This window comes from Drosophila santomea, chromosome 3L (genome assembly GCF_016746245.2).
Source record: "Drosophila santomea strain STO CAGO 1482 chromosome 3L, Prin_Dsan_1.1, whole genome shotgun sequence".
NCBI classification, from domain to species: domain Eukaryota; kingdom Metazoa; phylum Arthropoda; class Insecta; order Diptera; family Drosophilidae; genus Drosophila; species Drosophila santomea.
In genome coordinates this window covers 18,527,666-18,553,013 of record NC_053018.2, presented here as the reverse complement: position 1 = coordinate 18,553,013, position 25,348 = coordinate 18,527,666, and the positions used below count along the sequence as shown (strand labels likewise).

The window sequence follows — 25,348 nt, the reverse complement described above, 5'->3', positions numbered from 1 at the left end:
GTCAACTATGTCGTCGCGTGTTCCACTTTTCCGAGCAATAAGCTGACTTAAGCCTAAACGGCTTAGCGTCCCACTGAGTGGTTTGCATTTGTTGAGTGCCCGCCGCCCGTTTGTGTCTATGTCTGCACTCCCATTTTAATTGAAATGCGAATGAACTGCACTCCACTCCGTTCGAATCGAATCGCCGGGCCATTCCACTCCGGATAACCACCTGCATTCCAGGACTGAATCGCACTGCATCTGGCCACCGAGTTATTTAATTAGGCATGGCAGCATGCATATTGCTCTTACTGCCGATTTCCAATTTCAATTCGCTCGCTGGCTGGCAAAAGTGGGTCAAGTGCCCTTCTTCAGCTACCACGTTTGCCAGCCAATGCAATTTTGGTATTTGCCATGACATTTTAATAACTTTTAATGCAACAGATTATGGTCCATTATGGCTAGCGGTGAACTAAGCTCATTAAAAATGAATTTCATTTGGCTTGCAATCTAACTTACTTGCAAAAAGATTTTCTCCTTGTGTGACTGTAACTTTCTCGGAACAATGGATAAGTTCACAATTTGTTGAGTTGTCCACATTCATAATTCGTTGAGCTGCCTTCAACACAACAATGCCCCCATTTAGCCTTTCTGGTTTGGCCGCCCCCAATCTTTATATATACGTGGCTATATAGGATACGTTAAAAGTCAGGAATATTTTCAATGGGTTTAATCAACTTTATTTTGCTCTTGTCTTTTCTGTCACTGGAAAGTTCGTGACTTCGAACAATGGCGCCATGGCAAACACTGAAGCCCGAAAAATCGATATAAAGTTGTTTGTAATTGTTGCTTGTTGCTATTGTTGTGGGTAAAGTTTTTATTTTATTTCGTTAACTGAGCTTACCCATTGGTCTGTGACCGATACTTGTTCCTCTACAGCAAATTTGAATATTTTCCTTAAAAGGTTTTTCCACAAAAGAGATTTGGGTAAGTGGAATGACCTTAAAGACCAAAGTCAGCAGATTCGGTTAGTTTAATTTTTTCAATAATTTATGGAATAAACTGTAGCTGAAGATAATGCATAATAAAATTAAGAATGAATAATCAACGTCAATCGAAGGAACTTCATTAAACTAAATTGGACTTACTCCAATTACCAACCAACCTTTTCCACTGAACATCAGCTGTGAATTGCAATTACTCATCCCGACAAATAGTTTCGCTTCCATCAAATTTAATGGAATTTTCAATTAACTCTGGCCAGCTTCAAAAGTGTCGGACTACCATCTAATTGGATTGCCGCTTGATTTGGGCAAAATTGCAAATTAGGGCATTAAAGCTTATACAGCATAAAACGTGCTCGAAACGTGCTGTTTGTCGGACAGAGGGATATTAAGTATCCGACATGTGGCCAGTGGCCACCGCAACAAAAGCGCCCGCCCAAAAGTATGCAAATAATGTTGCATGCAAATCCCGCACAGTGTCAAATAATTTGGAAAGGGGGAAAGGGGAGGCAAAAACTAGCAGCAAATTATTAAATTGACTGAACAAGTCGCACCAACAAAATGGAGATACAAAATAAAGATTCAGATACGGAATATGAAAAGTTGCTCCACTAAAAATATGAAAAAGCTGAGAGCGAAAAATAAAATGCACAACGAAATAGACTAAGCTCAACCAGGGGGAAAAGGACGAAGGGATGAAAAGGATTGGTCGTGTTTCGGGTTGCTTGTTGGCTTTGGCTGTCAGTTGGCGCCGTTTCCGGCCGCCAGACGATGGCAGGATTAACTTTGACCAAACTGCAGTCGTCGGACTCTCGAGCGCGGTTTGTGTAAAGTTATGCCCCGGAAGCCATGAAGGATATCAGCGGGGAGTTCCAGGAAGGATTCAAAGGAAGCCAGTTGTGAACTGATCTATGGTCAGAAATTTTTATATATTCTGCCCTTTTGTTTTTTTGTTCCAAGCATTCTGCTTCGCTCGAAAAGTTTGCTCATTCTGTTAAAGTTTTTGACAATTTAGGAGCAACACCACGAAAATAAAAGGAAAGTCGAACACAAGCGTTTAAAACAGATTGGGGCCAATAATTGTCCTGGCACATGTGGGTGGGTGTACGTGTATGTACATATGTATATGTCAAGGAAAACACGTATAAGCTATATCGGTAGCAATTTGTATATGGGACCCATTTACGAGCCCACTTCTTTGGCTTTGCCTAGTTTCTATGCCTATTACTTTTGCTATCTGCTGTCTTGGGGTTTATTTTTGTGCTTTATGGCCAAAGTCACGTAAAAATCGAATAAATGTATAATGAAGACCCTGAATACGGTGGCAGATAGCCCAAAGCCACTGAGTACCCGCTTTTAGTGGGTTTGTCTGCGTTTTCTGCGGTTTTTCTTTGATTAAAAGGGGAAATGGGGAGCATGCTGAGAACGGACTCACTCATGTCAAAGTTTTTCACTGGCTTTTCCATATGGTTGGGAATAAGCTGTTCGGGCAATCAAGTTTAAATTGAGTGCGGTTTGCTTGCATGTTTTCTCGATTCTTAATCTGTAAACTTCTGCTAACAGTATTAAAATAAAGTTTCCAAAAGCTGCTTATGCGTATTGTACAAAAGCCGATTATATTTCTTTTAAAAAACATATGTTCATGTGTTTAAGCATGCATGGTATGTGTACAAAAATAACTTATCAAACCCAAATCACTCGTGCCCAATGGATGTCGTTTCAGTTTTCAGTTTTATTTAGTGAAAAGCGGAAATTGAATTTTTGAGGTCGGTATTCATTTCACTGGGGCAATGGCCGTTTAGGTCTTTGCATGTTTGAAAAATGTCAAATAATAGCCCAACTTGTACTTACTTGTACTTACACATATGTAGTCTTTTGGTCGAAATGAAAATTGCATTCCTCCGTGAGTTGGCCACAAATTGACAAGCTCTACAAAAGCAACAACTGAATTGGCAACAACCGAAAGGCAGCGAAAAGACAGCCTGTGACAGGCAGCAATAAAAATTCGGTTGGACCATTGACTGGCTGACTGACATTCGTTTTTTGGCCCTGGCCTAAACCGCTCGTACCACAGCAGGACTAACTTGTTTTATCACTTTTGGCAACATTTTCCAGCTGAATAAGGCATAAGAGCTTGAGATCGTAGTATATTTCGAAAGTATAATTTATTTATATTTCTAGCTTAAATGGCCTATGTAGGAAAAATAAGTCTTGCTTCTGATGAATTTGACTAGGATTAACATATTTTTAATTCATAATAAAATAGATATTAAATATATAGAGTACTCAACCAATTGTCGTCAACTTTTTTAGCTCACACACCTCATTATATTCACGATCTAGACTAAAAGCCCTCAGAAAGGAAACTTGTCCATATAATATGGGGTATACCACGGAATTTTCAAAGTGCCTGCTTATGGTTGAAATTACCTGGAAAATTAAAGTTTTCCTGTGGCAGTCGTAAATCCGGTACAGGATGTGTGTTATTTGGCAACTGACATTTACGACTAGGTGTGCACGCAGGTGGGCGTGGTCGTTGGGCCGAAGCAATCCAATATTGCCACATCAATCAAATCCTATATGTAGCGCCGCGAGTGTTGATGCAGCCAAGTCATTGGAACGACAATCAAGTGGGTGACGATAGATTTTTATTTCAGATTGTGGCGCGCGAATCGCTTTCGCCGAGCTTAATTAGTTTGGCTGGGGTGCAGTTAAATTGAAACCCCGACAAAATGGCTTTCTGATGGCATTCTCAAAACTATTTGTCTGCGGCATTTTGACAGTCGTTTATCGTTGTTTTATTGTACGAATTTTCGAAAAGTATATTAAATTTAATTGGATTTCTTATAGCATTTTAGTACAATACATAACCATTTTTTTATATATTCCAAATTTAATTGTTTTAATTTTTTTTGTAAATCTTTTTAAAATATATTTTTTAATATATTCCGTAATTGTGATTCAGCTGACATTAAATTATTAAATTAAAAAAGTTATGCAAGAAGTTTCCTTAACTTTAGGACTGGCAATAAGTGTCCGTATTATTTTTATAAGCTTTATAATAAGAGACGCGGAACGTATTAAGACTAGTTTCGTTACCTGTATTTCCTAAATGAAAGGATATAAAATCAGAAAGTGATTGACATGTCATAAAAATAATACCCTTTTGTTTGGCAAACCATTCCTTGCAGTTGTCGTAACATGGGCTGCGTCTTTGAAGCGGCCAAAGAGCAGCCCCACAAACCGAGAAGCAGGCAACTGAGGCGCAACCAATGCCGTGGAAAAGCGGAAAAAGCAGCAGCGGGGACCAAAGGCAAGGTCTCTGTCAGAGGAAACAACGACAAGCCAGCTGAGGACATCAGAACCAAGGATAACCATCAACAAAACCATAAAACGCAAACCGAAACACAAACACAACCAGAAGTAGCAGTAGCAGTAGCAATAGAAGCAGGAGCAGAAACAGAAACTGAATCGGAGGCTGAGGCCCAGAGAGGAGCAGTAACCGGGCCCGAACATCTAAAAGCGACGGCTCAAGTGCTTTTAACGATACGGCAGGCACGTCAGGAGAACAACAAGCACAGTAGTCAAGTGGCTGAAACGCACAAGGACGAAGGCGAGGACGCGTTGGCGCGGCAAGGATCCATTGTCGATACAGCGGCGACGGCGGCGGCGGCCAGAATCGGAATCGATATTGCGGCAACAACGATTCAAATCGCCGAGCGGCATGAGGATGGGCAGCATTGGCAGCAACACAATGTCCGACGGCGGAGGCGCCAGCCAGATCCTGCAGCGGATCCTGCGAGCATCTCCAAAATTTCGGCAATATCCCTGCATTTTCACGCCCTCGCCGCCCTAGCGAAAACGCTGCAGAAGCACGAGGACTTAAGTCCTGTCCAGGATCGCCAGCCCCAAGCGTACCGGGCGTGGCAAGGACATCCCTATGCCGAGACCCAACTGCCCGCCACCATGACAGCGGCCATCATTGCGAACGTCGGCGCCACGGCAGCGGCCACCTCGGCGGCAGCCTTCCAGTATCTCGGCCAGCACTACAAGCACTACAGCCAGTCGATCAGCTTCTACGCAGCCTCCAGCGTCCTCCTGATGCTCTGCTATCTGACCACCGCGTCCACGGCAGCTGCCACGCAGTCGGAGACGGGTGCCCTCGACAAGCATCCCATGTGAGTGCAGGATTAATCGGATAGAATCAATACAACGTCACGCACCCCAAAAGTTCGCCTTGATTTCCCTCAGCCAAAATAGAAACATGGAAGAGAGATAGCTTCGGCTAGCCGATGCTTATGTACCCTTTTCCTTTGCAGTATTCATACTTAAAAAAATAACCAATCAAGTGAATCGCAGTAAAGGAGATAGTTGCGGACATATAAATTATATATATTCAGGTCTGTCTTTCTGTCCGTCCGTTTCATTCTACTCAGAGAAGTCTATTAGTTTGAAAGCAATCTGTCTCAAGACTATTCCAAATACCATATCCTTCGCAACGGAGCGGATCAGACTTATTTATCAAAAAGAGGCCATAGAAATAATCAGAAATGAAAACTTTTCAACAATGTTTAATCAGGAGCAGAAGTCCTAGAATCGAAACGTTAGAATCGGGGCGAACTCGGCGCATTCATTAGAACAACCCAATTCATTTAGGAATACAACCATTTGATTTACCTTTGTTACCTTTGACCAGAACACAGCCTCTATTTTCCTAACTATCCATCTGTCTCTCCATATATCTTTCATTCTGTATCGCCTGGCAATCCTTTTCACAACACGTACAAAAATTGTTCTATTTATTTTTTCCTTTTTGAAATTCTTTCAGTCATGGCATCGATTGGTCGAAGTAAGTTAATGCACACCTCCTTCCATCTCTAAAAAAAAAAGAAATACCGAAAGCTGAGAATTATACGGAAAAAGAGAAAACTCGAGTTTTTGGTTACCTCTTTTTCTGGAATTATTAAGTTTCGTTTTCTGCACACACTATACACTTTGAGTTTATTTGATTTCCAGTTGAGGTAATTGGTTTTTCTCAGCTTCGTTCTGCTGATGTTATGCATGCAATTTGAAATAAAGTTTATGAGTTGCATAAAATAAAATGCTTAGCCAACTACTTCATAGCAAGTCAACTATTTTACTCTCTCAGACTTAAACGATAATTTTAGGATTTCTAAAACTTAAAGGAGTTCTTAGATTCTCATTAAAGAATTGAGAAAAACAAGATTATTCTTTAAACCGCTTACCTACTTATGAGTTTTTTTTATTTTATCTTTTAGTTGTTCGGCTGAAATCTTCCCATCTACTTAAAACAGCACACAAAACTGTTGTACATAAAAGATTCCTTGGGAAAATAACAACTTACTTACTTTGTCAATTACTAACACTAATTTACATTGATCGCAAAAATGTCTACAAGTTTTCAAATGATTTTCTCGTGTTCTACAGATTTGATGAGTCCAGTTCGGATAAGGAAATATTAGATTTACTGCTCGAGAAGAAGCGCTACGATAAACGATTACTGCCGCCTGTAAATGGTAAGACGTTTCAGAAATTATCCGCCATTTTCACATTGTTGCGATTCAATTTCCAATTTTACTAAGTGGAGACTGGGGAAAAACTGCACATAGTGTTTGTGCTAATAAGAGTTGCTTTCGTAAGAGGGGAAAACGGGTATCTCGGGTTGTCTTCTCCGCTGTTTGCCAAATGACATCCAGCGGACAACAATTGGAGGAGCCAGGCCACGACGTATGGACACTATAAAATCAATTAAAGTTAATGGCTGCACTGCCATGGATGGGATGCACAAAAGATGTGGACACTTTGGGGTTTGGGTGGCCACTATCTTGAGCCAAAGAAAGTATGCAATGCAATTAAGTTTTTTTCGACATGCTTATGCTTTGGAAAATCATAACATTACATTCTGCTGTAGAGCTGTTAGAAAATTGCATTTTTGTTACTAATGGAAAGTATAAGACAACAATGCAAGAGGATAATAGGGATCGGAAAAAGTGATGAGATTGAAGTTAAACATTTGTACTCGAAGTGATTCAATCTAATTTTATTCATTTTTGCAGATGAAGACTTTTGCTGTGGTTTGCAATCGCCCGATATGGCAACTAATCAAAATGCACGGAGACCACACAATCGCGGTTGGTTTACTCTCGCGGATTTTTATATTATGTAGATGCACCTTGTATCTGTACTTCTTACTTTCATTGCGACGACCTTTCTGATTTTCAAGTATAATTTTCCCTATTTTTTCTCAAGTTCTAAACAAGCTATTTATTACGAAGAGTTGTAGTTTCTTTAATGAAACTAAGAGGAGCACTGAATCTTTAGCTCTTTTATAGATTTGTTAAGTGATGATTAAGTTTTGCATTTCCATAAACCAATTCAGTAATTTAGTAGAGATTTTGCTTTTATCGCTGCTCCGGGTAGTTCATTTCGTTCTTCTTCTGGCACTAGGCACTTCAATGAAATATATGTTAAGTAGACCACTACCGAGTGTATTGAAATCCTCTTTTAATAGGCACTCTGACGGTGAACGTGAACGTGCTGCTCCTGAGCTTAGCATCGCCCGATGAAAGCAGTTTGGTGAGTCCTGCGGATAAATGAAAATCATATAATATATATTTTTTATTTATATTGAATTGGTTGCTTGCAGAAATACGAGGTTGAATTTCTGCTGAACCAGCAATGGAACGATCCGCGACTGCAATATGGCAATAAGTCTCATTATGACTTCTTAAATGCTCTGCATCATCATGATAGCATCTGGACGCCGGATACGTATTTCATTATGCATGGCGATTTCAAGGATCCCATCATACCAATGCATTTCGCTTTAAGAATATTTCGGAACGGGACCATTACGTACGCAATGAGGTGTGTGTCTGCTGCTCTGTAGCCCGATTTGAATATGAATGAATTTTTTATACAAAATCCGGAGACGAGGCCGGGCTAAGCGGCTTTAATGGCGCCAGAAAATGCAAATTTTCGCTCAAAGTTCATATTCATTAGGGATAAGATGACAGGCGAAGCGGCAATATTTTTTTATTCTCTGTGCTTTTTTAGTTTCTTTTGCTCAATTTTCCACCTTTTTTTCTTCTTTTTTTTCTCGCTGGCTAGTGGAAAATTTTGGGGAAAGGGCCCACCAAATATGTAAGCTAGCCCGCCAAACATACGAGGCCGTAATGAAAAAGAGCACAAGAAATGTAGAAGGCAGGAAAATAGGTGAATATGAGTAAAATGTAAAGTGAAAGTAGGTATGTAAATATTTGCCCAGGTACAAAGTACATATATCCCAATTCCTGGCCAGCAGGAAATTTCAGTCTCGTATGGGGGGAAAAAAAGCGAGGAACTTTTCACAATATGACCAACATTTGTTGGATGGTCTTGTTTGTCTTACTCTTCCCCTTTTCTCGCTCACATCCCCTCGTTTCTCCAACTTGTCTACATTTTTAATTCAACAGAACTTTTCCAATTGACTGCATAGCGCAAAAGTGTCGTCCAGCAATTAAAATAAGTTGCAGTTGCCATTTACTTTTCCCAGCATTTTCTGGTCCAGCATTTCCCTTTTGCTGTTTGCATAGCCGACAAGGAGAAACGTCGGAAAAACTTCTTGGAAAAGCGACAGCGACACGGGGTGGAAAATTATGAATTGATGTTGCCGAACAAAGCGTGATATTAAGTGGCAAAGACAAGCATGAAATTGCTCGAGGCTAAAATGCAAAGAATTATAAGGTCAAAAAATATTTTACGGTCGATGAGCATTGCAAAAAACAAAATTCACAAATAATTCGAGGATGTAATATATATTAATTATTCAAAGGTAAATACTTTTGCTTAGGATTCAATTCAACTTACACTGGTTTGTGTGACCAAAAGCAACATAAAGGCAAAAAAGACTTTGGATATCCATATAATTAGTTTCCTGAAATTTAACAGAAAATATGATACTTTTATGCAAATTGAATTATTTGTATATTTATATAAACCAATTTTGCGATTTCCTTGTAGACGTCACCTGATATTATCCTGCCAGGGAAGTCTTCATATATTTCCATTCGATGACCCCAAGTGTTCCTTCTCCATGGAGAGCAGTAAGTTACATTTTATTATTATTAAACAGCAATTTAAAATAAATATCAACAAAATTATGTTTAAATGATGATGATAAAAGTATATTGGATTGCACATTGAAAGTTGTCAAGAGCAAGTGTTGAGCGTTAAGTATTTTTTAAACAATACATCTGAAGTGGGATTAATGTATAAATGATGTGAAAATCCAAAGTGTTGAGAGGCAACCTCAAGATGTTGATGTCCTGATGATAAAAAGATGGGCAGGCGAGCGTGTTGACTGCCACTCAGGGGAAATCTTCGCCACCATCTGCATTTGCCTATTTGTTTGGCTCTGTGTGTGAGTGTGTGTGTGTTCATGCAACAATGAAGGAGGCGGGCGGAGCAAAGGGGGCGTGGCATAGGAGGCTAAACGACAAAAGCTTACAAAGTGACTAACAAGGCTGACTGCCTGCCACACACACACACACACCAGTCAGCCTTGTTGTGGGCTTTTTGTCTTTACATTGTTTTGCGAAAGTTGTTTCCGGTTCCCAACCCGCTTGGAAACATCGGCCAAGAACGTGAGCAACATCGTAAATTACTTTGAGAGGAAGATGATGATGATGTCGGTTCCTGCCGAGATTGTCATCTATGAGTGGGGAAACATCCATCGAAGTGTTGTGCCTTTCGCCTTTCGCATTTCGCCTTTTGCCCGCTTGTCACGGCTTGTTTGTCAAATATGATTTAATTTGCTGGGTCTGGTCTTCCTCGAGCCCCAAAAACAAATGGCTCAGACAATATGCATTTGTGTGTGCCCGCCTATTTAGATTAATCTAATTAATTAATGATATTGTGATGGGCTTACTCGAGGTTGAGAATGTAATCTAATTGTGCGAACCAGTGATTCTTAAAGCTGAATTTCTCGTTTATCCTTATGCAGTTTCCTACGAGGAGGCCCAAATCAAGTACGTCTGGAAAAACGACGAAGATACCCTGCGAAAGAGTCCATCGCTGACCACTTTGAACGCGTACTTAATCAAGAATCAAACGACGGCCTGCGATCAGAACAGCTGGAGAGGTAAGTCATTGGGATCTGAATTGCCAGTAATCGAATGCCAATCACTTCATTTGCTTATACTTTGTATTAGCCAAAAAAATGACAACCGGGAAATGTTTTGCTATTTAGTAACCGTTGTGTTTTTGATGGTAAAATGGTATTTTCTTTGTACAACATGCAAGAAGGCGTATTCAATACAATTATTTTAGGGTTTTCTTACAAAACGGACCTTCTCAGTTTAGTACTCCATTCTTTGGCTTGGCTTTAAAATATTAATTATTTTTCTTATTTACTTACGTAGTCTCAGATCTCGGCTAGACTTGCTTTGCAGCTTATCCATTTTAGCAACGAATCTACAAAAATAAATCCAATGCCTATCTAATGGTCTACTCTTTGTCTACCTTCCCACACCTACTCTCTTATAAAAAACGCTACAAATCAACCAACAAAAAATACCCGAAATGCAAAAAATAATGCCCCTAGGGAACTACAGCTGTCTTAGGGTCGATTTAATCTTTACCAGAGATCGTGCATTCTATTTCACCACCGTTTTTATACCCGGCATTATATTGGTGACGTCGTCCTTTATAACTTTCTGGCTAGAATGGAATGCCGTGCCAGCTAGATCGATGATAGGTAACAATACCAAAAATACCAACCAACCAATTTAAACAAAATAAGAAACAAAACCAAAAACCCATAACCAAAAACCATAAACAATTTTTGCCCTCGCTCTCTATATCTCTCACACCAAACAAAACCAAATACTCTTAATAAAAATACGTACTTTTAAGAAATTAACCGAACCAAAAATCAATTGATTTGATTTTCTTTCCGCCTTTCGTAGCATTTGCCTTTTTCGATTGCCCTTCTGTAAAGTAATTTGTACATTTTATGATTTCTAATTGTCACTTTTCCATTTCATTTCAATGCGGCCAACGTAGTAGTAATTTATTTGAAATACAGTGCCCACTCAAAGTATGCCCACACCAAAAAGATCCTAGACTTTAAGGTTTGCTGCATGGGTTCTGTTCCTTGAATGAGAGCCATCCCACCCAAAAATCTGGAAAGCATTACCCAAATTACCGAACCACAAGTTTAGTTCACCTTACCATCACTTACAGCTTTACGTATTTGTTTCCTTCTGAAAGTATGAGTATAGCTTAGCCGAAGTAAGCCAAAAAATCGGGAAAAGTACAGTGTAAGGTCCTCTGTGGAAAATAGTTCCAACAAATAGGCCTCTCTATCTATTATCTTTCTATCTCTCTCTGTCTGTCTCTGTGTGTATGCGTGTGTTAACCTTTGGCCGAATTTGCATAATGCATAATTCCGGCCTTGTTTCTTAAGGTAATTACAGTTGCCTACAGGTCGAGTTGACATTTACCCGTGATCGTGCGTATTATTTTACAACCGTTTTCATACCTGGCATTATATTGGTCACCTCGTCGTTTATCACATTTTGGCTGGAATGGAATGCAGTCCCAGCCCGTGTTATGATCGGTACGTAAAAAAAAAACAAAATCAAATTGAAAACTTTCGAAAGAAGTTCCAAGTTCTCAATAAAGCAAACAGAAAACCTAACAAAAATCGAAGTCTTCCAAACCAATGAAAAAACAGTCCAAATCACATTTTAGTCGTTAACGAATTGTAGCAGTCCAGTGAGTTTTAGTCCAAATTTAAACGCAACCACGAGACAATTGGCCAAAGCTTAATGATAATAAAGAAGTGATTTAGCTTAGAACAGCTTAGGAACATTTAACTCATAAACTCATAAAAAGATCAAGTCTAGCTAGCCGCTCCATTTAAATGGATTCCTTTTTCATTTCGATCCATTACTTGGACTGATTTTACCAATGTTGATTTTCTCATTTTGTATTTTTCTACTTCCTGCACTCGTATTTGGTAATCGCCCAACTCCGTTGAGTCCTTGTGCATTGCATGACTTCTTAACTTAAACTAGGCATTTTTAAGCTTTTTTTTTCTTTGAGAAGCTTCAGTGAAACCATATACGAAAATCAACTGAAGCATACATACATCATGCTAAAACAAGAATACGACAATTCATGTTCAATTAGATTGCAGCACACACATTCAAATAGAAAAAAATCCAATATTTCAAATAATAAATATAATAAAAAAAATTACAAACAAATAAAACTATTAAAAGAATCTTTTTGCCCGTGTTGAAAATTGTGAGCGTCGCAGTTTTTGAAGGCAGTTTGTGGGCCTGAGAACTCGACGTTCATACGGACATTTTGACGGACGGACAGACGAACGGACAGACAGACATGGCTAGATTGACTCAATTATTGATCCTGAACGGGAGCTTATACATATATACTTTATAGGGTCGGAAAAGCTTCCTTTTACCTTGTAAACACTTTTCAACGAATCTAGTAAATAAATATAACAACTTTTTCAGTATAAACATTAAAACTTAATTATAATCACAAAACGAAAACATTTTAATTACTTTCCTTGCTATAAATATCAACAGAAGGGAACTCCAAATATTTTATATACATTGGTAGAATATGAAATTCAAAAAGAGCCATATTAATTTATGAAGTTTAAGCTGTAATTAAAAGATGTATTATTAGGATTTTAAGAGCATGTAATAATATTATTCAAAGTTCGGTGCTGGTATAGTTCTCAACTGAACACAGAGTGAGGCAAGGATAATGCGGTTACTATGTTCTAACCCCGCCAAATGTGGGCAAGGGAAGCCGAAATGAAAATAATGAAAGCAGCAAAGAGAATGTCAGCCGAAACATCCGGATCCTACGTCGTTGGCATCTGCATCGGGGCAGGAGACACAGAAACACGGACACGGCCGTATCCTGGTATTTACACGGCTTGTGGCAAACTTCACATCCCTTGGATCATGATGATGATGACGTGGAGCGGTGGTCACATCATACATGATGATTTATGCATAAGCCATATGGCCAGCATGGACTAGACAAATAGAACAGAGCGCTCTGTGCGTGAAATGCAAAAACTACAAAGTTAAGGCAAGGATGAAAAACTTGCAGACGGCGTTGAAAAAGCTTAGTTTTCGACTTTACTTTAAAATGCAGTAAAATATATATACTAAAATCATTGTTCAATTTACCAAATTTGAATTGGGAATATTAGCATCCCTCGCATAAAGTTATCAACAAATGTTATAGTTATACTTAAAATTACTCATGTGTGTGCAAACTCTCAAGTTAAAACTGAAAAAATGAATTCAATTTTAAATCTATGCTGTGACGTTTTTAAGTTGCTGAAATGATCCTTAAACAATTTTCCAGTAATAATGCACTTGAATCCTCCGATGACAAAACGATGAAATGGCACTCAAATAGCATTGTGAAAATCGAAGGAGGGGAAGGATAATTCTATTTCTGGCTGCCATTGTCTGCACAGGGCAAACACAATCAAACGACATTTCAATGACAAAAGGAAACTAAATAAATAAATAGTCAAAAAACGGCGAAATGACTCCAAGGCAAGCGATGCCATTTTGTTAGTCAAAGTGCTGACATAGCATGCATTTCACAGCAGCTCCTCCTTCTTAGCATGGCAGCATCCTTTTTGCCTCATTTGTGACCCACTCGCAGCTCGCAGCTCGAGCTTTTCCTCGAAGCATTTGCAGTTGAGTGCAGCGTTGAGATTTCCCTCTGTATTTTTTTTTTTCTTTCGTTTGATTTCTTGGTAAGAGTAGGGCGGATACCAGAACGCTGGCAAATTGAAAATCGATGTGGTTCGTGGATGCAGCGATGCGGTTGCAGCAAGAGTTCCTTGCAGCATGCCAAACTAGTTAGAGAATCGTTGACGCAACTAATTAGGCAACCAAGATGGATAATGTTGCATATCCAGCTGCAATTGGTCGATAGCATTTTTATGTCTGTTATGGCGGTTGTGAGCTGAATAATTAATATTAAATGCGAGCATTACCTCTGATTTATTTCATTTACGCTGCTGCTAATGCCAATGTGAAAAATTGATTAATGAAGCAAGGAACTTAGTAATTCGCACACAAAGCTGAGTTAATGGATTTACGTAATTTAACACATGATTTTGATAAATAACTTTTAATGCGGAATCAAATATTATTTATTGTTTTTGACTTTAGGTTTAATAAAACGAAATAATTATCATAAATTAATTTATTAATCTGAATCATAAACAAGAAAATCAAAAAATGTGAATTAATGGATTACCAATTACACAAATGTGTTTAAGCTACTACAGCATAGTTTTGTAGGTGCTAAATTATATTTACCAGTTCAAGTTCCTATATGGTTGAATAAATATTAAAGCTTTTTATAGTTTTACGGCACAAGAATAATAAATTTCAGTAAAGCATAAATAAATAAATTAAAAAACTATATAACATACATAAACATGAGTCAATTAAAACCAATAATAAATAACAAATCATCCGGAACAATACTATGAAAACTAACATTCGATAAAACAACAAGAAAAATATTACACGAATACATTTTCGCATATATAGAACTTATGCTCCTTATAAAATAAGTAGAATTGATTACTTTTCTTTAGCTTTTGCACAGTTATAAATCACCAAATAAATGCAAACTGATAAACCGAACACAATTTGATATGATAACAATCTCTTTCTCTATGTAAACCGGACATAAAATTAAAACCTTTTGTACATATGACAAAACCTCTTAACAACTCAATTAATTACCACATAGAATATACTCTACATATGTACATCCTTTCGTCCTTGACACCCGTTTGCCCCAGCCCCAAAGTATGCAATGCTTTTCTAATTACGTGTCAAACGGCTAATACAACTTTCTCTACAATTACCATCCACAATCCCCAACTTTAAACAACAACTCGAAACAACTTGGATCAACTTTGACAACCGGAATGAAGGCGTGACAACAATGCTGAATTTCTTCACTACCTCGAACGGTTTCCGGAGTACTTTGCCGGTTGTTTCTAATTTGACGGCGATGAACGTTTGGGACGGCGTGTGTATGTGCTTCATTTACGCCTCCTTGCTGGAATTCGTCTGCGTCAATTATGTGGGGCGAAAGCGACCCCTGCACAACGTCGTCTATCGGCCTGGCGAGAATCCCGTAACACAGGTAAATTAAATAATCATTTAATCCGATTCACACCAGGCAGCCCCGTCCAAGAAAAAAGCTAATTTCGTATGCATTTTGAAAGCAATTAAATATGAATTTTACATGAGCGTGCAAAGCCAACAAAAAATCGTATATATACTTATATATATATATATAAATAAAACTAAGCAAACGATATAAAAAAGAACACACAGCGAACACAACTACCAACATTCGTACTATATAAGTTATTCAAGTTATTTGTTCTTCCTTTGTTTAGCAAGCCAGCAACACCTGAGCCCAAGTCATAAAAACAAACAAAAAATATATATATAAAAACTCAGACGAAAACAATTCGATATCCTCCATTGTGTTGCGTCCCCCTCTTTCTCTCTGTCTCGCTATATATCCGTCTATATCTCTTCCTTTCTCTATATCTGCGTACACCCAACTTTGATCACCTATCCGTGTACTGTCCAGTCTTATTTAATGGTCCTTAGTTATAGAACCATTGCCATATCTACATTATCAACTACAAGATGCTCGCTATAAAAACTCACTTTGTGTTTATCCCGAAACTTAGCATTTTGTAAAACAACCTTTTAAAACTATAGTAAACGTAACTTTGTGTGCCCTAAGAATACCGAAATAGCTCGATTTTACATTTGATTTTTGTCCACACACTTCTGATTTGAATTTTGATTTTTGTCCTTTATGAAGATACTGTCGATGTATGTGTATTTATTGTGCCGATGCTCAGTTGTTTAATTTGTTTGCATTTTATTAACCCAATGAAGTGGCATTTACCCCGAGAAATGCCCAAAGACCATTCTTCCTCTTTGATAGAATTTGTACATTCATCTTTTGTTATGTTTCAATTATTTTCTAAGTGTTGTATTATACAATCGTTCGTAAGGAAAACAATGCGTTTTATTCATCGCCAATTAGTTTGAAAATAACTTAACAAAACCCAGCCATAATATGAATAATAAAAAAATAATTCAAGTGTTTTACATGCCGTAGGTAGGTATGTTATTTATGTTTTCATTGTTTTCTAACGAAAATGAAGCAACAAACACTAAAATTGATAAAACAAAATAAAACCAATAAAATATGCATTATGTTTTTACGTAGGCACCTTTCGAATTAAGATCAAATCGTTTAACAATGCACGTTAAGCATTTTTTTGATGTGTTTACGAACTTGTAATCCTATATATTGGAATTCATTTAAGTGGCATGTTTAATGAGATTAATAACTAAAATCATTTTAAAGAGCTTATGAATCAACAAAGCTAATGGTGCCACTTAAATAAATGCCACTTTCTAGCCCCATGCATCATAAAATTACCTCATTTCATACCAAGAGAGTCGAAAGACGTAAGCGTAAACGACAAAAAAGAATCGAACATTGTTCCCAATTTTAGTGATACGCAATTATTCGAAACTATAACCTCCAGCCAAATTTAACTTACTCTCAGAACTAGCAGCTAAGTGAGAACTGAGCAAACAGAAAACCAGAAAACCAAAACTTAGCCCAACCAAAATGACAACCAAATCAAACTTAAAGTGTGTTTTGAGTATGAACATTGTTTTGTGTACATTTTTGCAGCGTCTTCCAGCAGTACTAAGCAGGATCGGAGTAATTCTTGCAAGTCCTTTGGTAAGCTATCAACCACAACTCATGCACCACCCCCGCCCCGCCCCTGAGAAAACAGAAAACTTTAACAAAACCATTTAGCAGCAACCGGCAGCAAACCAAAAAAAATAAAACCAACTTAACACACACAAGCCAAGTAAACACACACCCACACTGGTACACCCACCGAAAAGTCCTTCTTCCCCCTCCCCTGACCAAAAACAGCGAAATGTAAACCTAAGAAAAAATGGCATGCGAATTTCGCTTTGATGAAATGCATTGAAAAAGTTTTGTTTCGATTTTGGTTTTTGTGTTTCCCAAAAACAAAAACAGTGTTTAATTTCATTTTCGAGCCAAAACGGAAAACCAATGAAAATTACAATAACTATAATTCAAATTTAAATAATTACCTAATTACATAGTAGATTCGCACTCGCTTTCAATGTATATAACTCCATATTGATTACAACGATTATTTTCATAATTTATTTACGTTAATTCGTTTTGAATCAATCATAAATCAACTCGTAATATACTTATACACCTAACAGCCAATCGTGCGTATACTTGATATGCGTGGCTTAATTGTTTTTGAAGAATCTATTTCCACACAACCAACAGCAGAAACGACAACTACAACCACAACAAATAAAAACTCATGATGAAAAATATATGCAAAAAATTATATCTATATCAATAAAACACACTTTAAGGTCACTTACAATTGGGAAAAATGTTACGAAAAAAAATTGTAACAAAAAGCGAAAAAATGATCACCAATTATGGAAAAAAATTCTTTCTCCTTTTACATATATGATAAAATTATATCGAAAGAGCTATAAATCAATTCTGTTATTTGCCCCTGATTTACATTTTAATTTCTCTATTTGAAATTTGCCTTGAAAAAATATACATTTAAATTAAGTTCTTTATTGATTTTCTGACACGCCCTGTACCACTAAAAAAACAAATATTTCTTTGGTTTACTAAAACAAAAACATAGCGATATATCGTGCCGGAAATGTTGGCCGCTATTATTTATCGTACTAAAAAGAAGTAGCTGAAGCAATTTTGTTTTTTGGTTATTTTCCGCTGTCAGTGTTTGCTTGAAAGCTTTTTGTTTAGGCGCATAGTTTTAGTGCATTTTGTGCATTTGAATGTTTTTCAATAAATACTGAAACACTAATGCAATCCACAACAAGACACCCGAAACATCGAATAAGCAATAAATGTATTATATCTGTTTTTTCATAGGCGGGAAACAGTTTAACAAGATTCAAAAAGCATGACAGATATATATGTATTTTACACTTTAACTTTTTATAAAAAATAAAACAAATAAAAACTATAATGAAAACTGAACAAAGTTTTGTAATGAGAGGTCGTTCCAAACTTAAGAGATTTTTTCATAAATCTAATAGCTAAAACTAATTTCTATAAAGAAGAGAAACAATAGACCACTTAGTAGTGGAATCTTTTAAACAACTTACTTTACCATTTCACCACAACTGCTTGACTCCAAGTAACCGCTCTTGATAATGCCAATCAATTAACACAATTACTTTTGTGGCCTTCGATTATCCTGACTAAAACCACCTGTGTGTCTCTCTCCGAAAATTGTCTTTCTCTTCTCCGCGTTCAAAAACGAAAAACCTTTCAAGATACCAAAGCTATAACCAATCCAGAACAAATAAACAACAAACCAAGACAAAAACTATCCCCATTCAACCAACCTGCTCTGTAGGTAATAATCGAACGCGAATTTCATGCCGCTTTTGTCCTCCGAAAAGGCAAGCGCCGCTGCCACGCCGGCTATGTCGATGATGGGCGGTGCCACGCCCATGTCCAGTGGCACCCCGGCCGCCTCCTCCTCGGTGGCGACGCCTGGAACCCCAAGGACCACCGATCCGGAAGAGTTCTTCGGCGGCGGAATGCGCTGGCAGGAGGCCCATGGCGGAATCATTGGAGCTGCTGTCCAGAATTTGAGGGCACGTTCGATAAAACGGAAAGCGGCCAGAAGTCCATCCACTTCCACATCGCCTCATCCCAGTGGTCGACCCACTGAGCATATCTACGAAGAGCCCGGTGGATCCACAGCCGGCGTTACAAGTACCAAAGTCAAGTTCAAGGACGAGCTGAGGGAGGAGCAACCGGAGGAGCCGGAGTCCAGCACCAAACTGCGCCGATCGGTGGCCACCAGTACACCGGCTTTGGTTGTAAGGATCGAGGCCGAGACCGATCTGGAGGCGGAAGCCCAGCCCAACCAGGATATGGAAATGACAGAACGTCAGTTGTCCTTGCCGCTGAAACCGCCGCGCAGGAAGGCCTCACGTTCCAATTCACCAGCCTCGGTTTACAGCGATGCATTCGAGAATGTGGAAACTACAGTGAGTAAAGGACACACCAGAAAACCAGAATCGACCCCGAGACTAACCTTAAAAATCCACAAAAAATCTTAACATTCGTTCTTGTTGTTGCTTGCACAACCGACTAATAACTAACCAGAAAAAAACACAGCCAAAGAAAAACGTCAGCAAGAGGAAAGTTTGGCCAAACTTGATTGCCTGCGGTTATTTTGATTGCCATTTGCCCAAAAAAAAACACCCACTAAATGCACCCAAACACCCCCAAACACGCACACTCAAAGTTGGATTTTTCCCCAAACTTGCGATTGAACTTTAAATGAAAAACTAACAATGACTAACAAGAGTAAACTGCATTAGACATGAGGTAATGGCTGCCAAAGGCACAGCAAGGTTAAGCAATTAGGGCTAAGAGCAGCCTGGCTGGCGGGTTGTCTTCTACCGAATCAAATTCAAGCAATGAAGATGTTTTCTCAACTAATTACCCTTCACCTAAGTGATTTAGTCATTAGGGCATTAGGGGTTTTAACCGGCTTACGAAATTGTCTTAATGCTCTGATTTAAATGAAAACATAATATAATAAGTATTGATATTTAATCTTAAAAGTAGTAGTATGTATCCCAACATTTGTTAATTGAATAAATAGAATACACTCGTGTATAGTAAATAGAAAATTTAAATATTTGTAGAATAATTCTTAACTCCAAGTTTGTTAGCTCAGAAGCAGTAGATATGTTTGTTTTACACCATGGTGGCTAAGACACTTGCATCAGACTTTTTGTCCTTTAGATTTGCAACCGATTTCCAGGACATAAATCACTAAACTTCCCTCAAAAGTCCCCAAGTGAATTAAACTTATCGGAATGAAAGAGGAGAAACCGCCATCAAGATAGAAATATAAATCCAACGGCAAAAGCAAATAAAAGCAACTAAAGTGGGCGTGATGAAAGACCCGTCTGCCGAAAAGCAAAACTATTTTATGGGAAGTTGTGAAACGCTGACGACGACTTCCGACAGAACCAGAACACCAGGATACGCAGCCCAGGAAGGAGTTGCAGCCTGGCCAGTGGTGAAAAGCCGGGAAAAGGCGGAAAACCGTCGACAACAAGGTGGCTGGGAAAATGTTCTCCACCATTAGCATGTAAATTAAAAATGGTGTACGCGTTTAAATTGGCGCCCAGGCAGGTGGACAGCGGGATGACTGGGCCGCAACAGGACAAGATAATTATTCATGAGCGCCCCAAAGTGGAAAATGCCGTAATGAGCCCGAGAGCACCGGAAAAACCAACGACACGAGAGTGGAAAACAAACAAATGGCTGCCAAGGATGCGGTCGACCCTGGCCGAAAGAAAGCAAACCGAAACGAAAATGAAAATGAAAACGAAATAAAACTCGTCGGTACATGCATCATAATTGTCGAAAATGTTCTGGGAAGGATTTTCCATCGGAAAAGTTCGAGCCCGGGTTCCCTCCATTTGGGAGTCTTATGCAAATGCGAAAAGTACGGAGAGCTGAAAAAATGCACGAAGAAAGATACTTTCGCTTTGCCCCCAATGATAATTGCACTGGATACATAAATCTTCGCTTGTCATACATTTTTCCAGTACTGTGTTAATAAAATTAAATTGCTGAGAAAGCATCTTGGGAACCACTTAACGTAAAATTTACGAGTGCTGTTAGTGTTTAAGAATTCTCGGGCAAAAAGATTTTGAATAGGGTTTTCGGATAATAGTTCTTATGATATATGACCTTTAAGTAACGCAATAACCTTAAATATATTGCCTCAGTCCTTTATAATCACAAATCGTTTTTAAAAACATTAAACTATTCTATTTTATCCACTGATCATTAAAAGCGTCTGTTGATTTTAAGGAAACTAACGAGCAGCAAAGTTCTGGCACAGCCACCTTGTTTAATTTAGGTCAGCCACGTTATCCGGCTCTCTGGCTGCTTAAACACACCCGCATAATACATCTTCCCTAAGTAACTGTTTCCTCCCAGCCCATTTCCCCTTTTTCCTGTTTTCCACCACTTTTCCATTCTCGCAACCCCACCGGCCACCTTTGCCGGCATTTGTGCACTCGGCAAATGGCCGCCAGCTGCTGGCAAACAAAGACAAGTCAGCCAAACGCCCACCCACCCAACCGCCCCCAATTCACAGGAAAATCGCCTGATTTTTCCCCTGGTTCGTTGGCGTTTTTAGATGCAACTTGGGCAGTACGTGCCACTGTAGCTGCAATGAATTGTAGCATACTTGTGAGCGGAAATATAAATTCAACTTTAAACATAAATATATATGCAGTAAAATATAGTTGCTACACATTAGTTGATTTTTCTCTGTGTGCTTGTATAGTAAACAGCCTGTATATAAAGTACCAGTTTTAAACCCAACACCTCTGCTATCGTTATATCCAAAATAGAGCACGCTTTAAACCACCCAATAAAATGCACAAAACTCAACAGAATTTTACCTAAACTAACCTTGTATGTGTTCATAACCAATCATTAAATACATTCGATCCAAATAAGCAGTCCACATCATAATAAACCTACAACAAAAGCAACGTGATATTAAGTGTTATTTAAATTTGGATTTGAATTTTCATCACATTTGTGCCTCTTTTAATTTCAACCCACCCAAAATGAAAACACAGCAAAATTCTCATGCCATTCTCATATCAAACAATATACAAAAATCTACTCAAACTGCTATAGCTTAAACAGAAATAACAAATAAATAAAATACTGTACGTGCAAAATACAATTAGACCATTTTGAAAAAAATCAATAAATATATTAAATGCGCTGTGGTTATAAATAGAAAACCGTGTATTAAAATTAAATTTGCTCTTTTTTGCTTTTTCAACTGCTGCCACTGACATAATTACAATACAAATAATAAATTAAATTTAAAAGCCCGTAAGTATGCCGACCTACTAATAATAATACTTGTTTTCTTAAATTATTTCTGTAGTTAAATATGTAAAAGCATTCCAAGCGCTTTTGTGATAAATTTCGTAGTGTTAAATTTCAATTTTTGTGCCACATGTCGAATAAACTTTAATAAATCAAATATTTTTCTACCTTTTTTCATATATTTTTAACATACTTATACGCTTTTTGCTGGGTTTTTGCAAAAACGAAATGCAAACAACCAAAATATAACCAAACTGCAACCGCCAAACCAATTTTACGTTTTTTTTCGTATGCGTATGCGTATGTGTGTGTATGTATGTGTAAATAACTCCTTTTTCACCACTTGTATTTGACTTGTAAAATTGCCAACTTGTTTGCCAACCACCACCATGGTCCAATCAAAATTAACAAATAAGTTTTTTAAATTTACCGCCGTCTATCAGGGCGAAAAGCGTCAAAACGCCGGGGCACCTAACGAAATCGTGGCATGCACCACCTGCGGCGGCAGCAACAGTCCGTGCACCCATTCGGCGAACAATGGATGTGCCACGGAGGTGAGCATATATACCAAAATATCTACATAAGCAAATCTGAAAATAAGTTTCTTGTAAGAACTATAATTCATCTTAAATGAATATAATATTTTAAATACTGCGAAATCTTTATTCTACTGGTAACTTAAATAACCACAAAAGAAAATAAATGAATACAATATTTTAAATATTGCGAAATAGAAAAACGTTTTTATTGTCTAGAATGAAAATAAATACTAAGTACTTTGAATGCAACTTTGGGAAGAGGTATTCTCAAAGGGAAACTTATTTTCAGAGTCTGAACCTCAAACACATATTTACAATTCTCCCTTTTGCTTGCAGACATGTTTCGTTCAAGTGCGGAAAAAAGAGCCACCGCATCCGATTCGAGTGGCCAAGACGATCGATGTCATCGCTAGAATTACATTTCCAACTGCTTATGCCATTTTTCTGATATTCTTCTTTGTACACTATAAAGGATTTTCGTAAAATTAAGCAAACACACTACAAGTAAAGCATAAACATACATATATTGATACTTGAACACGCTAAATTGCCGAAGCAAAGCCAGAAAACCCGTAAAGTAATTTGTAGAGAAACATGCAGACCGACATGGAAACTCGTTTGCTAAATTCTAGGGCCTTGCAAAGCATCTAATTTTAATGGAACAAAGGGAAACACAAAGTACATCTAATTATTCATTAACGATTTTTTAAAAGGCAACAACATGACAAAACCAGTGATAAAAACGTCAAAATGAAAAAATTAGTTTAAACTGAGTTGTTAATGGGGAAAAAGAAATAAATAAATGAATGAGTTGTTAATAATTAATATTTACGACAGTTAAATTTATGCAAATGAGCAAACATACGAAAGAAACATTTTCGACTGCCTTTTTTAAAAATAGTAGAAACAAACCAAAAAAGCAACAAAAAAACTTTAAATTAAATTTGCAAATTTTTGCATATGCTCGAAAATGCATTAGTTAATTATACCAACCAAAGAAACACTGTCTAGCAATTGTAATATATAATATTTAAACAATTTAATAAGCAAACAAATTAATGCTGAAAGTACCAAAAAACACGATCCAAGAAGATAAAAAGACCTAGCCTATAACTATGAAATATGAAACGCAAACCAAACAGCTTTAAGGCTTAACCTATTTGAGTAGTCGAAATGATGCAACCTGTTTATACACATATACATACTATAGATGTTATATATTTACAAACAGCTCTAGTCGAATATTATGAAATTAAAACCCAGTTTTGTTCAATTCAATTCGATGAGTTGAAATGCCTCCGCATATGTCAAAGAATATAAAACAGAACACACGAATTGTTACTCATCACACACATTTTTACGTTACGCTTTATTGTATATAATATTGATTTAAATGTTTATTTAAATTCTGTTTATTTTTTCAATAAATGTTCGATATATAAACCAGCCCTGATTTTAACGCATCGCATTGATTCACGAAAATGAAACCGCCGCAAAGTAGACCACAATTAAAGCATTCCTAAACTTAGATTCGGGTGAAATAAAATCGTATAAAATAAACTCATTTTATAAGAAGGTAACGAAGAAAAATAGTTCACACAAAACAAACACCTTCAGAGATTCATTTCATTTGATCCATCAACGCCTTTTTAAGTAGCAGCAGGAATTGCCTAAAAACTTTTATTAAAATACATATCAAAGCTCATAGAAGAAACATAAACGAAGCTAACTAAAATATTTACAAAAAATATATGACACGAATCTTTATAAAACTCTCATAAGTAGCTACGAAGCATATGCCAACCCAACTATAAACTCACAAAACTAACACCCAAGTATTTTAGATAAAATGTATGTCCACAAATGCTGGCAAGCGTTTGTTGGTCAAGTAAAGAATAAATACAAAACCCAAAAAAGCACGACCTAATTCAAAGAACGTTAAACCTAAACCAAATTTAAACCTTGTGATAAAGAACACAAACGAAAATCCTAAATTTAAACGAACCTTTGCATACGAAATTTTATTGAAATTAATTGAGAGCAGGTTATTGAGGGCCACGGTTACCAATTGTTTAAATAATATTACCTATATAGAACACAATATGCGTATACACGAAATGCTTTTTGCAAATAAATACATTTATGAATTTAGAGATTTGTAGATTTTTGGGAATTTTCTTTTCGCCATTTTGCAAGCTCTTCGAAGTTAATTCTCATTTAGCAAAAAATATATACTTAATACTAAATAACAACTACGAAAAGGAAAACCCAAAGACAAGGACAATCTTTTTGCAATTTACAAAAACGAAAAAGTTAATCTGAGTAAATGGAAGTGCTAAGCCATCTTTCAAACAAGCAATGCCGAATAATTCAGAATCCTTTTGTAAAATTAGCTGCTTATATAGAACACAAAAACTGAACTCCAAATTCATCGCGTCCAATGACAAATGTTTTTGTTGCGGAAGTATAGTCAAGGGTAAGAAGTGAGAGTGGAATTTGCTGAATATGTGGCCAATATAAGGAATGTACAAATAAAATACGATAAAGATGGACCCTAAGAAACTATACTCGATTCGTTCTTTGAACAGCTTAACCATGTAACTCTGTTAAATGTTAGTTAGCAATCGATTTGAGTGAAGGTGCCTTCTTTGAGAGAATTAAAAACTTATTGATTGCTTAGATGGTTTCAGGCGA

The 25,348-nt window shown here is 37.4% G+C and overlaps 1 protein-coding gene across 20 annotated transcripts in view; it reads left to right on the top strand.

Moving 5' to 3' along the window:
* The window catches only part of LOC120450361 (glutamate-gated chloride channel), a 49,782-nt gene extending 25,682 nt beyond the window's left edge, over window positions 1-24,100 (top strand). For 8 of the 20 annotated variants that reach the window (XM_044006191.1, XM_044006187.1, XM_039633343.2 and 5 more), the window contains exons 4-17: window positions 4,175-5,161; window positions 5,812-5,832; window positions 6,432-6,520; window positions 7,061-7,135; window positions 7,516-7,580; window positions 7,651-7,871; window positions 9,006-9,088; window positions 9,988-10,125; window positions 11,452-11,604; window positions 15,004-15,218; window positions 16,809-16,859; window positions 18,626-19,222; window positions 22,559-22,669; window positions 22,991-24,100. In XM_044006191.1, the coding sequence (XP_043862126.1) occupies window positions 4,185-5,161; window positions 5,812-5,832; window positions 6,432-6,520; window positions 7,061-7,135; window positions 7,516-7,580; window positions 7,651-7,871; window positions 9,006-9,088; window positions 9,988-10,125; window positions 11,452-11,604; window positions 15,004-15,218; window positions 16,809-16,859; window positions 18,626-19,222; window positions 22,559-22,669; window positions 22,991-23,137 (2,943 nt within the window). In that variant the 5' untranslated portion in view covers window positions 4,175-4,184 and the 3' untranslated portion in view covers window positions 23,138-24,100. Of the gene's footprint in view, window positions 1-4,174; window positions 5,162-5,811; window positions 5,833-6,431; window positions 6,521-7,060; window positions 7,136-7,515; window positions 7,581-7,650; window positions 7,872-9,005; window positions 9,089-9,987; window positions 10,126-10,587; window positions 10,741-11,451; window positions 11,605-15,003; window positions 15,219-16,808; window positions 16,860-18,579; window positions 19,223-22,115; window positions 22,119-22,558; window positions 22,670-22,990 lie in introns of those variants that run through there. The other 12 variants (XM_044006202.1, XM_044006185.1, XM_044006203.1 and 9 more) reach the window with 12 other exon arrangements.
* The last annotated feature ends 1,248 nt before the right edge of the window (window positions 24,101-25,348 follow it).